At 41.3% G+C, this 16581-nt stretch overlaps 1 protein-coding gene across 4 annotated transcripts in view; it reads left to right on the top strand.

The window, feature by feature from the left end:
• Positions 1–16581, top strand: part of THSD7B (thrombospondin type 1 domain containing 7B) — a 299473-nt gene that overhangs the window by 92752 nt on the left and 190140 nt on the right. For all 4 annotated transcript variants that reach the window (XM_063161589.1, XM_063161588.1, XM_063161586.1 and 1 more), the window contains one exon: positions 12711–13506. In XM_063161589.1, coding sequence (XP_063017659.1) covers positions 12711–13506 — 796 coding nt within the window. The remainder of the gene's footprint in view (positions 1–12710; positions 13507–16581) is intronic.

Below are 16581 nucleotides of genomic sequence, written 5' to 3'. Positions count from 1 at the left end.
AAGAAAGGATTTTTAAAAAACACATCCTGTGAACAGTAAATATTGTTTAAAGAAATTGGATTTTTTGTTTGTTTTAAAAAGACCTGAAGTTTATGCAGATCATTAGCCATATACAGCCTGCTTCTACTTTCTGTTTATGCTTTTTGGAACACCCTTTCTATATGTGCAGCAGTATCAAGATTAGATATAGACTAAAAAATCTTTCTGCATCATTGCAGAAGGAATACAAGTCATTTAAGATCAATTTTCAAAGATGATGAATATCTTGAATTTCTAAACTTCAGATAGGGCAGACTGTAAATGTTTAAAACATGTAATGAATATGGATTGCATTTTCTTAGCTCCCTTTTCTTCATTGATTTTTGCATTTGACCAATCATTTCTCTTTGTATATGTAAAATATATGGCTTACTGTTCAAAGGATCCCAAATCAAATTGCCTTTATTTACCTCAGAATATTCTGAAATATTGTTATGGGAGTCATAAGAAAGCAATAGACATTTATAATAAAATACTGCTTTCAAGTGGCTTCATTGAGTTAAAGAATTCCTGGTGGAATTAAAATTCAATTAAGAGCAGTTATGTCAGTATCCTTAGTGGGAAAGCCATTTTTTTTTTTATTTCAGAGAAGTACCACTCTGATTTGTCTGCAGCTGAGTGTTCCCCATCTGCTGTGGGTGTGGACAGGTTTCCTGTGGTTTTTTGATGGTTACACAAACTCTTCTCTGAACTTTGCAATTCTTTAAACCAGGGTAGAAGACCAAGAGCTGGATTTCCTTCTGGAAGAACCCAGATAGCCCTTGCCATTTCTTTAGGAATTTCTTTCTGTAGCAGTTTATTGTTTTCTTGTGGTGATGCTGAATCTTCATGTACTGGTTAATGAAGCAGCTGGGGCATGCTAATGAGCTGGTTCATATGGAAACAGCTTACTCACATAAAAGCAGCAAAACTAAAAGCCACTCGAAATCTGTGGTTCAGGATTATTAGCTAAGTGTTTTTATTGCCCTGTTCCCCAAAATCACTCCTCATTCTGCCTGTCTGCATTCCTCTCAGGGGATTTGGAATAATCAGGTTGCCAGATTTCAGTGTTTTGTTCATTGCCTGCCATAATCTGATTTTCAGCAGTATCCACAGCCTCCATCATGACCTCCAAGGCACTGTGGAAGGGTTGGGAGCTGGCTCCAGTATTTCAGAGCCCATGGTATGGAAATCATGACATTTTACATATGCTGTGGTGTGTTGTATGCAGACTGAGACGGAAAACACTGGTTGATTCCAAAAGGTGAGCAAAATGGGATAATTTGGATATAAATATCTCACAGCTCATACTTACATGTCTGTGTGCACTTAAATCTTTGACATCAGTTATGTACATTATGCACAATCACACATATATCCTTTTCCTTTTATGAAATAATTTATGATTTTTCTTAATCAGATGTGTCTTAACCTATGAAGGGGGAAGGGATATTTGTCTTGGCTTATCTTTTCTGCCATTCCTGAGCTTGAGCAGGTGTTGGAAGGTTCCTTTGATAGCATCTCCTTTCAGTCAGGACTTTGGGCTCATCCACTCCTTTGATTAAACACTGGGGCAGCAACATCTCCTGTCAATATTTAGTAAGTTGAGGGATTTCAGGTGCTATCTGATGAACCTAAATGTGACCTAGTTTGAACTGAAAGCAGCTGGAGGCAGGAATGGCCTTTTATCTTCTTGAATCGTGTTTGAAGTTGTGCTAGTTCTTTGAGGCGTATTTAAATTAATAACCACAGCACTATCTTGACAATACTGATAGAGATAATGTGGGATTTCCATTATTCTGGCCTGGTTTTTGATCATTTCCCAGTTACAGTGAGGATGATGAATGAACATCACCAAGAAATTATATTTTAAAACATTAGTTTTGCCATGTAGTGCCACAGGGGGCCAGAGATGATTACCAGGGCTGATGTTTAATTTCGAATTATCTAAAAATTTTTACTTGACCCCTTTACATCAAGGTGAACCCGAGGCTGGCTTAGTTTATGCAGGTATCTCAGGCAGTCATGACATCAGTGTAAGTGTTAGATTTATTGTGCAGGCTAAATTATCGTTTTATATATTCAATAGAACCACTCAGGAGTACAAAAGAGGACTCCTTGCAGTTGGGTTTTCATGCAAATATCTTTATTTGTAGTGTAAAACAGTAGAACAGATAGGTGCTCTTGTGCAAATTACTAGCACTGTTTGTAAATATCTCTGCAATTGAAAGCAGCAGAAGTGCCAGATGTGCAATTACATTAGCACAGATATTCTACAGAAAGCTGCTTCTGTGAAACAGAAACAAGCTTAATGTGAAAATCTTTGCTTTTGAGAGCACGCATGCTATGCACATCATTAACCTGTTAATTAAATCTATTAAGGGCTGCATTTCTGAGGCCTTGTTAAATGATTACTTATGTGTAAGAACGTCTGTTTCTAAAAAATCTTCAGTTGCAAAGTGTGGGCTGGCATTGTGGTGGCAGATGCCTTTGTTTGGATGTGAAATACATGTATACCATATGTGCATCCATAACTGATATTTTCCCATGTCACCATTCTTTTATTTCAAAAAATCAGGGTGGGAGATCTTTTATGGCAACAGTGACCAGATTTCCAAGTTCAAGATTGTTCATCTCTGCTCAGCAAACAGAAAACCTGAGTGCTGCCTGCCACATCTGGTAGTGGTTTTTGAAAGAAATATGGGGCTGTGCTAGCAAAAGCAGCCTCAGGATTAGGTATTATCAGCTGTTTAAACATCTCAGAGGAGGTGGTTTTATCCTTTGTGCTAAGCTGTGAAAATGTGAGTAAAGGTGTCCATCTGTTAGGATTTCAGTGATAGATGAAGGCTATTCAGAAATGCAAAACCACTATAAATTCAGGCTACTGTGAGCAGAACACCTGCCAAAGAGGTAGTGAAGATCTGCCAGTCTGGTGAGGCTGACCCCTAAGTAACTTCAGGGTGCAGTTTGATGTTTGAACACTTCCAACACTTCCATCTTTGACTTACTGGAATTGGTGCTCTACTTTCAGCTTTCTTTATTTCAGAAGTGCAGATACTGAAAAAAAATCATCCCAAACTCTGCCCCTTCCCCTAAAGTGCTTTTTCCCACCCAGACTGTGGGTTAACACCGTGCAGAACTTGCAGCTCTTGGGCTCCTGACACAATTTATGGCCCAAACTATGGTAGTCTCTTCTCTGTTTATCCTTAAGCATTACTGGCTTTTGTTCTGTGGAATCAATCTCAGCTAGAAGAGGAAAAAACGAAATTAAAATTAAAACTAGTAGAAAATTTTATGGATTAATACAACCCCTTCATTTGATCCCTGGATCTCAGTCTGGCCTGATGTTCAGATCTTAACCTGACCATATTTTGCTCTCCCTTACCTGCATGTGCAGTTGTTTGGAATGATGCCTGGCAAAATCTGCCTCCAGATGGGATGGAGATTTTTCTTTCTTCACATACTCATCCAGATATGATGTGCTTAGTTATATTTTGTAATTCTTGGCACAGGATCCCCGAGACTTTTCTTATCTTAGCACCTGCAAGCCTGAATGAGGTAATATAATCATGCTCCCTGAGTGCAAACTGAAGTATTTTAGTATTCTGTTCTGCTGTCAAGAAGCAGAATTTATGATGTGATAGGAGTTCATTTCCATTAGGACATTATTGTCTTTGTTTTGGTTTTCCTATTACATTAATTAAGGAATTTTTGTGAACTAGATTTAGTTGTTGGGTTTTATTTTTTTTTTATTTTGGATTTGTTTGTTTGTTTTGTTTTAGTATGTGCTATATGCTTGTCCTTCTTCCCTGAAGGGAAAAGCACTGGCATCTCAAAACCTTTCACCCTGCTATGCACTGGAAACTGCAGCTCTTTGAGAGCTCTTTGAGTTCTTTGCTCAGCCACCCTCCTGTCAGCAGCCAGTGCTCCCAGTGTGTGTGGGACAGTGAAATTGATTTACTGCTGGAGAACACTTATATTCCACATTTTGGCATAGCTTCTCATTTGGTTTATTCCTGCACAGCTATTTTCACACAACACAGAGAGTTGTGCTTTTCCAAAACGCTTTCCCTCGAGAATATGGAGTGTCTAGAGTAAATGGAAATTTAATTATTAATAATTGAAAGGGGATAACTAAATATGGATTGTAAGGAAAGTGAAAATGCCCAGTAAAAGCAGTTTGTAGAGTTCTACAATAACCTCTGTCCAGTTTTGATAGAATTGATAATGCACACGTTTAAAAATAGAACTTTTCATATGAATTAATTATGCTGTTGCTAGGGAATCATTATTATAGGTGTTCTCCATCTTTGCAGAAATACTAATTAGCAGCAGTTGGGCTCCATGGGGCTCCTGCCCATTGTATAGCTCTTCTATAATGTTTATTAGCAATAATGAGTGGCCCATATGGTTGGGAAGGTATTTCTGTAGCAGTGCATGATGTCTGTGTTTTACCTTTTCTGTTCCGAGTACTGTGGGCAGCCCCACTCCTGCCCCAGAGCAAGGGGACAGGGGCTGCTCCAAGTGGGGCTCACCAGAGGTCCCACCTGGAGAATTTCCCCAGGAGGACACATCTGCAGGTGCATCAGCTCTGCAGGAGGCTGAGGGACAGGGGAAGCAGCTCCTCTGTTCCACCCCAGCCAGACCTGGTAGCACCTCCACGTGCAACTCTGGATTTCCTTCCCTATACCATCACATATTGGTTGCTGCAGTAGCTGAAAATGTCTGTGGGCTTCTGGGCTGTGGTGGGTTATAAAATATGTAAGTTGGAAATAGGATGAAGCAAAGCAGAAAAATTGTAGTTCTCCCTTAAAATGATGTCTGGAGGGGGATGCATGTATTTCTGTGATAATGTGTTTGTGAAGTAAATTTGGATACTTCAGAAAGGTTCTGCAGGTGTGCAGATTGCTATATTATTTCACAACTTTTTTCTCTGAAACAATTTTTTAATTTTGCTGTTATTTTAATGAACAAACATAATTTAAGCTTCATGAAAGAGTAAGAAAATTAGAAACTGCAGTTGCCACAATTTGGAAGAGCGGTTGGGCTCTATCTTTGGTGTTTGCTGGGTAATGAATTCTTACAGAACTAAAATAAAGATTCTCTGTGTGTCTTGAAGCTCGAATAAGCAGATGTTGGGCAGCTGCCTCCCCCAGCTGTCCCACCCAGGCCTTGTCTCAGAGCAGTGAACCTTTGGCAGAAAGTTTTCTGCTGTGGTTCCCTCAGGAGTCCGTGAGTTCCAGTCTCCCCTGTTCATGGGTTCTTCCCTGTGAGGAGGTGAGGCCCTGGCACAGGGCCCAGAGCAGCTGTGGCTGCCCCATTTCCCTGGAAGTGCCCAAGGCCAGGCTGGACAGGGCTTGGTTTGTTACCTGATCCAGTGGAAAGTGTCCTTGCCCATGGCAGGAAATAGGAATGGGATGGTGTTTATGGCCCCTTCCAACCCAAACCATTCTGTGGTGTGTTTGTTGAGGTTCCTTGTGAAGAGGCAGATGAGTTGGACTCTCCAGAGCTGAGGGCATCCCAGCTGGGCTCTTAGTAGAACATGGGCATGGGGTGAAATGCTTCAGGCAGGCTTTGCATGCTTGAAAAATATCTCAGAGTGACTGCCTCTGTGAAGGGCAACAGGGGAAAGGCAGTGTGTGGGAAAAGCAGAAAAAAACTCTGTGTGAAGCTTGCTGGTGTGAAAGCAGTGGTGTAAGGAGCTGCATCCAACTGGAGAGACTTCTGAATCACCCAGTTCCTGGAGCCAAGTGAGAAATAACCCCATTCACAAATCTCTCTTCCTTCTTCTTGCCTGCAAATATCTGAGTGGACCTTCTCAAGTTCTTGTTTCATTGTGCTTGAAGGGGTCTGAGATTTCCTGTGGAATGGGGAAAGGACTGAAGTGTGACTGGGGGCTCAGGAGAAGGGGCTGCTGACAGGGGTGTCCAGCAATGCCCAGGATTTCACCATGGCCCCACTGGTAAACCGGTGATTTGTGTTACAGGAAGGACTGTGTAACCTGTCTTGTGTTGATTCTGGGTTTGGTTTTATTTCCCACTGAGAAATAACAGTTCCTGTTGGGGATTACACACCCCAGAGTCAAGCTGGAGTGACTGAAGAAACATTTCTTTTGCTCTTAAGGTTACATTTGCAAACACCTTACCTAGGCTATTATGTTTTAAAAAGAATTGGTTTCCATAGATGTTTGGAATTCCAAAAAGGCCAGAGTTTGATTATAGCTATTTATAATCCAGCACTGAGGTGGTTTTAATCTCATATGCAGTAAACAATTTAGAGTTGTAATCTGTTGATAAGATCTATTTATTCTTTTTGTTTTTCAACGCACAAGCTTCTATACATTACTTATTACTAGGTCTCATGTCCTATTTTCCACTGCTGTCAAGGCCAGAAATCTGTTCTCACAGACCCTCAGAATGTGTTGGATGAATATGACAGAAATGTTTTGGAATATGTGGGGGTATTTTTTATTTTTCTGTTTTTAATTGAGAGTTGAAAGGAAAGAATATTTTTCCCTGGGCTGTCTCCGGGGTATGGGCACATGATTGAGTAGCTCAGCTAATACCATTTACATTAGTTCTTAATATTGGGAAATCCTGCCTTCCAGTGCCAAGGGGTTAGTAAATCTCTATATTTTCATAAACAGCAGTGTTCATTACATTCTGCTGCAGAATGTCTTTCTTGCTGGAGTGTGTCTAGAGTGTTACAGCATATGGATAATAAAGAAAAAACCTGAAGTGTAAAATGGGAGCAAACTGCTGAATGGCTGTAAGTCACTAAATTTCACATTTATTCAGATCTGAAATAAGATGAATAACTAAGCTGCTGAGTTGCTCGTTTGTGTAGGTCATGAAAGTTTAAAAAAGTGCTGCATATATTTAAAATTAATCCCAGGAATCAGAGGAATTTTTTATGCCCTGTATGATACTCAGCAAATAGAACAATAGTCTTTTGTATAGAATCTTTCATTCAGATTATAGTACAAAGAGATTTAATGAATTGCTGTTAATAATAAATAGGAAAATAATTGAGACAGTTAAGAATAGGCAAGGAAAATAATCTCTGTTTTGGCTGAGATGTGGCAGCAGATGCAGGGCAAGGAGACAGGAGGGCTCTTTCACAAAGCAAGGGAATGGGCATTTCAGCCAACTACAGCCATACTAATCTTCCTTTGTATTATAAAATACTGAAACATCCCAGATCTGGTGTCCTAGACTGCAAAGATTTTAGCCTGTTTTGTCTCCAAGAAAATATGTGGCTGTAGGATCCTTATCTAAATCTTTAGAATTACTTTTCTTGGCATAATGTGCCAAGAACCCCAATGCCTTTGTATCATGCCAAGAAAAAAAAATATTGGTGAGGACCTATGTTATAATTTGTGTGATCTTCAACAGCTTTGGCATATGAGAAATAAATATACCTCCAAATCTCATAAAACATGCATAATTCTCATAAAATTACATTAAAATTACATAAATCTCATAAAACCTTCTCATAAAACAACCAGTTATTCTGGTGAAACATATTCAGTGGAATTTATTTTTTCTGTCTTACTAATAGTGGAGATTAATTAGCTGTAGTGCCATTAGGAGTAAGGCTCATGTGTTCTCCGAGTCAGTTGTTACCTGTTCTCAGAATTCACAGGCTGAGTTGGAGCTCTGCACTTCCCATAGCCATGCTCTGGTGGAAGGATGACATTCAGAGGGCTTCTGGGACATTTCAAACAGAAGTATTCAATTAAAGTGGATGCTGCAGGGATTTTGGGGAGTTATGTCCCGTCTGGTGGAGTTAGTCCTCAATAAATGAAGTTGTACATCTTTGTTATGATGGATAAGAATTAGGAGATTCTGTTCAAAAACAAGTTGTTAAGGTCTTGAACGATTGCTCCTAAATTTGATACTTAAACTGAAAGAGAGGGTAAAAATGGGTAGAAAATAGGACTCTTCCAATGGTTGTCTATTAATTTTTTCAGTGTTCCTTCACTGGAGCGTATCTCTTATCTGATACAAATTACTAACACAATATTCTGTTTTACTGATTGCTCATCTTCTGCTAAGTTTGCAAATCAGAGCATAGCAACAGGGACAGAGTCATTGTGGGAGATGCTTATTATTGAATGAATTCTCTGTCGGTGAAATGGTTTCAATTAAGCTAAAATGTCACAATAAACAGAGCGTAATTATTCTAGCAGTTCTTATAAAGCAATAACATACTTACTAAGCAGCTCTTACTGGGATTCCTCTTGTAAGTTTGGTGTTCAGTGGTGTTTTATTTTGTCTGTGAAGTGTAATTATTATCTGTATAGCCTGCTTGCCTTCTGTGTGTGTGACCTGCGTGTCAGAGAGCAGATGTCACTGCATCCTTTCAGACACAATTATGGTGCACTTGTAGGTAGGTCTTGAAGGCAGGAAAAACAAATCAGTGCACAGTGCATCAAATAAACTCCAGTTGCTGTGCTATTGCATGTTTTGAAAGGGGTTAGAGAAGCTGAGTGGGGTGATAGTACAGCTCTTTTTGACTGATCAAAGAAGAGAAACAGAACAATGTGTAATTTTGCTTTAACAGATTGTCTTGACTTATTAATCCCTTTCATGTCATTGCTTGTAGTGTTACAGATGCTCTGGAAGAAACAGTGGGATGTCTTTGTTCACAGTTGTTCCCAAACAAAGACACCTCATCTGTCTGTTACCTTTTTTGTGTGAGCCCAGCAAGTTTTGTTTCACTTCTCATTTTTGGAAATAGTGATTTGGTTGAACTTCTCTTTGGCTTGGTTGATAATGGATTTATTCATGCTGCTGTGTGTTTATTGGTACTTTGCAGATCTCAGTGGTATTTATTAGTGAAAACCTTTTTTTTTTTTTTTTTTTTTGGCATCCTGCTGGAGAAAGCCTTGCTGTGAGTCAGATGCTCCTACACAGAGAAACCCAGGTGGAAAAGGACCACAGGAGCTCCTCTGGTTGAACCTTATCCCAGAGCAAGTTCAGCACTGAATGCACACCCCGAGGTTCTCAGGGTTTGTTCAGTCAGATATGGAAACCTCCAAGGATGAGGTTCTCTTGTCCTTTGGGGCAGCCTGTCCCCAGGGTTATCCTCACAGCAGTGAGGATTTTCCTTACACCCAGCTTGGAGCCTGCCTGTTTCCATGTACAACCACAGTCTGTGTCCTGCTGTGATGAGATCAAACGTCCATCCAGCATCTGATTAGGGTACAATACATAGGAGACAGACTGTCAAGCCTTTATCTTCATATTTTTGTACTTGCTGTAGACAGATCGTTGTGAAATTAATTTCCTCTTATTTACTCTTCTTCTTTAATTACCAGTGGCCTTCCTTTCTAGATGGGGAGTTGTAAAGCATGCTTCTGCAGTTCAGGCTTCTGATGCCTGAATTCCAGTGGGTTTATAACACAGTTAATATTATAATTCACATTGTGTTGAGATGTTTCTTTTAATTGACTCAGACAGATTTTGAGAAAAGTGTAAATTTAATATGAGCCTTCTAAAAATAATTCTAATTACAAAGCGGACTATTGACTAGAAGTATTTGCAGCATTCTCCTCATTTGAGCTACAGGACAGGATATTTAACCAAGCAGTGAAACACTGTGGATAAGTTTACTGCCACGTCCTGAGGAGATTGTCAGGAAGTGAAAAAAAATCTATAGTAATGGATTTTGCATCTGATTTTTTTAACTTTATTTTTCAGGCTTCTTTTCCTGGTATGCCAAGAGCAGGCTCTGTTTTTAGCATGTTTGCCAGGGAATAATTGCAAATTATAATGTGTCTAACGACAGTGTAATTACTTACAAGTTCTTGCTTGGTGGTTTTTTTTTTGTTTGTTTTTTTGTAATTTTTCATTCTAAATTCACAACTGACTTTAAATAATGGCCAGTTCTTGCTTTCTGGCTTCAGCTGAGTGTCTCTGTATCCTGTTAATGTTTGAGTGATCATTCTGCTGTTCATGAGGAGAGCAGTTCACGAGCAGCACCCAGGAGAGTTCTGTGCAGTGGGGAAAGAGCAGTGCTGGGTTTGATGAGTGATCTCTGCTGCAACTGCTTGGCATTCCTCCGTGGGGGGAGGGGGTTAATGCTATTTTAATGCAATTCACTGTCTTAAGAAATTGTAAACCCTTGATTGGTGTAATGTGTTTCAAGGTCTTATTGATGTGTAAAATTTTGTTCTGTTTAATTCTAAAGGGATTTTTTTTTTAATTTTTGCTTTAAATAAAACTGAAGAAAATGGAACTTCTTCTGTACAGAAACTTCCACATCTCTAAAAACTAAACTGCCTTTGCTGAAGTGCTGCACAGAAATAAATAAGTTCACGATACAATTACGTTGTGATGCTTAATCATTGTTACTTTTCTCTGTTATAGAAAGCCCCCCAGGATCTGAGGTCTGAATTTTGACTATTACCTTTAGATGACAGTATTTGCATAATCTGATGTCTGGTTTCAAATCTTGGTGGCAATAGAAAAGAATATTCTGTTAGATCAAGGTGAAGTACCAAGGACGAATGTTTAAGTTGTCAATGGACCTCTTCCCTGTAACTGAACTTCAAAAGCATATTTAAAGATTAATTTTTTTTTTTATTACTTAGTTTTTAAGCACACTGGATTCTGCTGAAAGCCTGTCATTAGTGTAGGACAGCTTGTAGAGCACACTAGAGTTTGATGCTGCCTTTTCCCATTCACGGTACCTGTCATGACTGAGTCCTTACCTTGGGCTGATGGCTTTTGGTGTGAAACAGAGGCATTAAAAGGACACAGATTTCTGATTTCACATGGCCTGAGGGATTCAGCAAAAGCTGCAGCTGTCCAAACCTCGAGGACTCTGCCATCCTCTCTTGCCCCAGCCTGTCCCCCACTGCAAAAGGTGCCTGACTGAGGGCAGAGCTGCAGCCCTGGCTTGGAAGAAGGGGCAGGAGGAACTGGAACTAGGGGATCTATTGGAAAAGAAGCTTAGTTATATCCAGTTCCTTTCTGCTTCTCTCCTTTCCCAAAAATAAAAACATTGGGAGTTTTTATTTATTTATTTTCATTTTTCATTACACAGTGTCAAGCCCCTGTCTCTGGAGGATCAACTCCTCTATTCACAGAGAAAGAACAATGGGATTGCCAACAAAACCACCATTGCCTGAAGAAAATACCTGGGATTATAATAGCAGCTGTTATGGGACTGGTTTTGGTTTTTGTGTGTGTTTGGACACCTAACTGATTCCGGTAGTTTTAAAATCAATTTAAAAAAAACCTGACTGCAGTAGCGTTGCTTAATATAAATCGACTTATTTGTTGCAAGTTCATTTTCTGCCTTGAGAAAATAGCAACTATAGGGCAGTTGCAGTGTATTTTCAGGCAAGAATTACATATGCAATGTTTGTAGTGAACAAAATGGCTCTTTTATGAGGTATTGGAAAGTTTTTAAACTTAGGAACGAGATAACACCCCCTTGAGAGGATCATCAAAATCCCTTTAATAGTTAAGATTCGGCCTGAGTGCTTTTCTCTACCTTTGCTCTTCAGTTTGCTGGCAATTTTGTACTTTATAGCCCTCAGTATTCTTTTGATTTGGTGGATTTTTATTGAATAATATTTTCACAGACAAATCGTTCTATTTAGCCTGGTCTGATTGCTTTCACTTGTAAATCCTCAAGTAAATTTCATACAATTACGTATGTCTGTTGGTGAGGTCCAGCACTGAAAACTACATTGCTGGGTTTTATTTTGGTTTAATTTCTCCTCCTGGATGATGGCTTTGCTATGTCTGTCTCATAGTGCCACGTGCTGCAAGTGGAAACGATTTACTTAGTGTACCTTGAGGGTGATTATTTTCATGTATTTATCCTCACTGTTTTATCCCTTTGGATGATGACTCTGCTGCTTCCCAGTGCAGTTTATTCTGTTGACTAATTGCGCTATTAAGACTATTTTCCTCTTATCTAACTTGACTTTCTTTTCCTATTAGATGATTGTTCTTTTATGATCATTTTTATATTAATTTGTACAAATGAAATTAAATATTCATTTGGGATGAATTTTACTGCTGCAGAAATTAAAGGCTCGCCTTTAATTTGAAGCACTGTGAGGCATTTTCTTTTCTCCCCAAACATTCTCCATCTGAGTACACTGGGAGAAGCGACTCGCAGCCTTTAGGAAGCACTTAACCAATTTGAGGGACCAGCTGGTAGTTATTTGCTTTTTAATACATGATGGGATATGGCTTATATTTTATATATGATTTATATTTTTTAACATGGGCAGATAGTGATAGGAGAAGGAGGAACATATTGGAACATGGAACATATGCCATTAAAAGAGGCAGGAGGGGAGAACATATTGCAACATGGAACATATTGGAACATGGAACATATGCCATTACAAGAGGCAAGATTTCGGTGAGAAGTTAGGAAGAAATTCTTTAATCAGAGGGTGGGGAGGCCCTGGCACAGGGTGCCCAGAGAAGCTGTGGACGCTCCATCCCCAGAAGTTCCCAAGGCCGGGTTGGATGGGGCTTGGAGCACCCTGGGACAGTGGAAGGTGTTCCATGGCAGGGGCTTGGAATGAGAGGAGTTGATGGTCTCTTCCAACCCAAACCGCTCTGAGTTGATGGCTTGGTGGTTGTGTGACGTTCTGCCGGTGTCAGTAGGGTCTGCAGGGCAGCACTGTGTGCAATTTCTCACCAGCCCCTCTCTTGCAGGTCACTGGGGCCGCTGCATCGGAGACTGCGGCTCGGGGGGCGTTCGCAGCCGCGCCGTCTGGTGCACCCACGCCGAGGGCTGGACCACGTTCCACGCCAACTGCGACCAGCAGGACAAACCCGAGAGCCAGCGGAGGTGCTTTAAAGTGTGCGACTGGCACCTGGAGCTGTTCGAGTGGGAGGTTTCGGGATGGGACAGGTGCGGGCTGGTCCCGGCCGCGGGCGCTGAGGCGGGGGCCGAGGCCTGTGTCACCGCTCAGCACGGGCTGCAGCGCCGCAGCGTCCGCTGCCTGCAGAAGCTCAACAGGACCGCGGTGTCCAGCGAGATCTGCGAGCACTTCAGCCCTCAGCCGCCGGCCGAGCAGGCCTGCCTGGTGCCCTGCCCGCGGGACTGCGTCGTGTCGCAGTTCTCGGGCTGGTCCCCGTGCGGCCCGGGCTGCGCCGGGAGCCTGCAGCACCGCTCCCGGGCCGTCATCGCTCCCCCGCTCTACGGCGGGGCCCCGTGCCCCAACCTGACGGAGTCCAGAGCCTGCGGGGCTCCCGCCTGTCCGCTCGGGGAGGAGCAGCACACCTACAGCCTCCGCCTGGGCCCCTGGGGCCAATGCCGGCTGCCCCATCCTAGAGACGCGGAGCTGGCGGGCAGGACGATGCTGGATTTGGGCTCGGACTCTGGAGAGCGCAGCGCGGCCGGACTCGGTGGCTCTCATCCGCAGCAGCCGGCCGGGGAGGTGGAGATCGGGTACCAGACCAGGCAGGTGCGCTGTGTGCGGAGCGATGGGAAGCACGTGGAGCTCAGGTAAGGCTGATTCCCGTTCATGGTATCCCCGCTGCCTTTGTGAGATGGAGCCCTGGCTCTGCCTGGCAGCGCCACAGTGAATGAATCCCGTTCTTGAGTTTTAAACGCAATTTTTAATGTGTTTTCTTTATGAGCCTTTTCTTGATTTAATTCCTTTCTAGCGTATGTTGAAGATTTTGCATTCTTCTACGATTTGTGACTGCTTAAATTCATTTTATATTTTTTAATAATTCTCTTCTGGGTCTCTTTTTTGTTGTTGTTTTGAGGAAATAAAATTATATATCACTTTGTGCTGTTGCTGGGCCCTGGCTGTGGGAGAGGGAGGATCCATTCTTGGTCATGTACTGCATATATTTGGTATAAGAGGCTAAGATTGCATCAGCTTAAACTCCTTCATTCTTATGAATCAATACAGGGTAAAATAAATCTCAGATATTGTGAATGTGCTAGAAGGTATATTTTGGAAAGAAATCAGTGAGTAAACCTGGGACTGTTATTTTTATTGAGGAGCCTTCCTGTCTGGATGTAACTCTTGGGTGCTGGCACAGCATAGGTGACTGGCACGTCCATCTTGGATACAGGTTTTTGATTTCTGTCCTTACCTAATGTTTTATCTAATGATTACTCTTTGTCCATATATATATAGGCTGCTTTGCTGTAATTTGAATGTGAAGGTTACAGTAATGTTCAGCAAATAATGGAAAGATTTATTCTTTCTATTTCTCACATAAAAATTTAAGCTGAGCTCTGCTATTTGACTTCAGGTTGGATTTGGGAAGGTGCCAGTAGTTACAGATGACTGATAAATTGATTGACTTATGAGAAAGTCAGAATTTCTGGAGATCTTACTGTGTTCTGTTTTTCAAGGAAATTAGAAGTTCTTGAAAAATCCTTCTCTTGAATTTTGCAGAAATCAATCTGTTTCTCAATAATTCATAGCTCCTGGCACCTGCACAAACTCAAATGGCAGAGAGAAGGGGTTATTTTACATCCAATTCTCTACCCCTGTTAATTTCTGCAGTGTTTTTGCACACACACTGAGGTGAAAATATGAATTCTAACCATTTTTCTTACCCACTCCTATTACACCCATAGCCAAGTATGAAGTATTTTTTTTTATCACTTGGAAAAAAGTCAGGCTTTGTGAAATGTTCCAGCAGTTTCTAACATCTTGACTTTATTACTCGTCTCTTATTATATGCTGATTCTAAATATACAGATTTTATGCTCATGTAGCTGCTTGACTTTAATGGAGTCACTTGTGATTTATTCCACAGCGTGACCAGCAGCAGCTTTATGTCTGTTAACACTTGTTAGCTTTCTCCTGCCTCTTGTATCTCATTTCTTATCAGAGGCTCTGGGAGGGCAATCATGATTTTGTTAAAATTTCACTTGCTCTGCCCTCACACACTCACTGCTATATTTGCTCTAATAATGGAAATGGAAACTTTCTATAAATGTTTTCTGTGTTATACACTGAGTTTCTGCATGACAGTGCAGAGTTTTAGTTTTAGTGACTATCCCTGATCGAGCTGTCTTTTTCCTTGTTCCTCTCTGAGTTTTTTGCTGATCTAGCCCCCTTTTTGGGAGTGTGCAGCTCCATTAGCCACCTCCTGGCAGTCTTTTTCTGCTGAGCTTGTGTCTCAGATTTACTGCAGAGCTGGGCCTGACCCATCCTTTACTCTTACTCTAAATGCAAGAGCAAAGCCCATTGATTGAGTGGAGGAGGAAAGGTCATGTCATGTTACAGCATCCAGACACTCACACACTTCTCCTTTCTCCTTTTGGGCCTAAAATTCAAAGCTAAAAATCCAGCCCAGAATCCACTCCCTGTTTGGTTCCAGGGCTGGAGTGTCACAGATATCAAATCCTGCTGACAGTGACTCCCTTTAAGCCTCCCCTGGTGGTGTCCTCATCGTTTTGTTGTGCAGCAGATTTGCTGCCGTTCTTGTGAAGAGCAGCCCGATCTTACAGATGTTGCTGTGCAGCACCGGTGGTGTTTTGGCTGCTGGTAAAGAAGAGTAAATGCATTTGCATAACCCCGTGGTGGGGACTGGCAGGCAGCCAAGTGTCTGCTGTAAACCAGGGGAGAAGTGCCTTATTTGTGCTCCTGCATTTTCCTGGCTGATGGTTCCCTTTTTTACTAACGTTGCTAACTAAGCAAGCACCACTGTAAATTAAACCTGTGGAAAACTGAAGGAAAGGACAGGAGTATCCCAAGATGTGCTTTAACAGTGGGCTCTGAGCTGCTGGTCTGCCAGGGCTGTGCCTTCCACCAGTGCCCAGTTCTTGCAGGTGACAGGAGAGATCAGCTAACCACCACCAAGGGCCACCAGAGCAGAGGGGCCACGTCCTCATCGTGCCTCCTAATTCATAATGAAATGGCAAAGATGCCCAATTTATCACCAAGGTTGTTTAATTTGCTGGTGTCTGACTGCAGGGCTGTAAATAGGAATTACTGGGAGAGGAGCAGGAGCATGGGGAAGGCTGGACATGCTGTGCCAGGGAAACAGAGCTGGGGATGTTTTTGATTAAATATCTTTTCAGTCTGGAGGTCCTGCATTTCTCTAAAGAGAAGGAAAAGGGACAAAGGAAGAGGAAAGGAGGGACAGACCTTTTTGGAGACACCTGAAGTGACAACAATTGAACAGCCAAACATCAGTAGGCTTTGAGAGGGTTTGCTTTTGCTCAGAAACGATTTTGGTGTAGAAACGTTATATTCATGAAAATAAAAAAGGTAACATCAAAATAGAATGATGTTATGGATCTGGTTTGAACCTTTTAAAGACTTCTTTTATTTAAGAAGTTGGAATTTTTTTCATGCTATTGCAGATAGAATTCAGGTTTCATTTTAGTTCAGAAAAACGTTATGGTGTTGCCTTAAGCCTTACATTCAATAACAGATTCAAACACAACCACTTATATGCATTAAAAAAATAAAAAAATCTCTGAAAACAATGCAAGAAACAAATGTGAAAAATGCTACTATTTTTGCTTTCCTGTCTTGTCACAGTTGTAAAAATCTACAGAATAATGAGACAAAGCCACTTGAGTTCCTTCCTTTTTTTTTTTTGA

The sequence above is a fragment of the Melospiza melodia genome, chromosome 8, assembly GCF_035770615.1.
Source record: "Melospiza melodia melodia isolate bMelMel2 chromosome 8, bMelMel2.pri, whole genome shotgun sequence".
Classification (NCBI taxonomy): domain Eukaryota; kingdom Metazoa; phylum Chordata; class Aves; order Passeriformes; family Passerellidae; genus Melospiza; species Melospiza melodia.
This window is presented reverse-complemented; position numbering and strand designations above follow the sequence as displayed.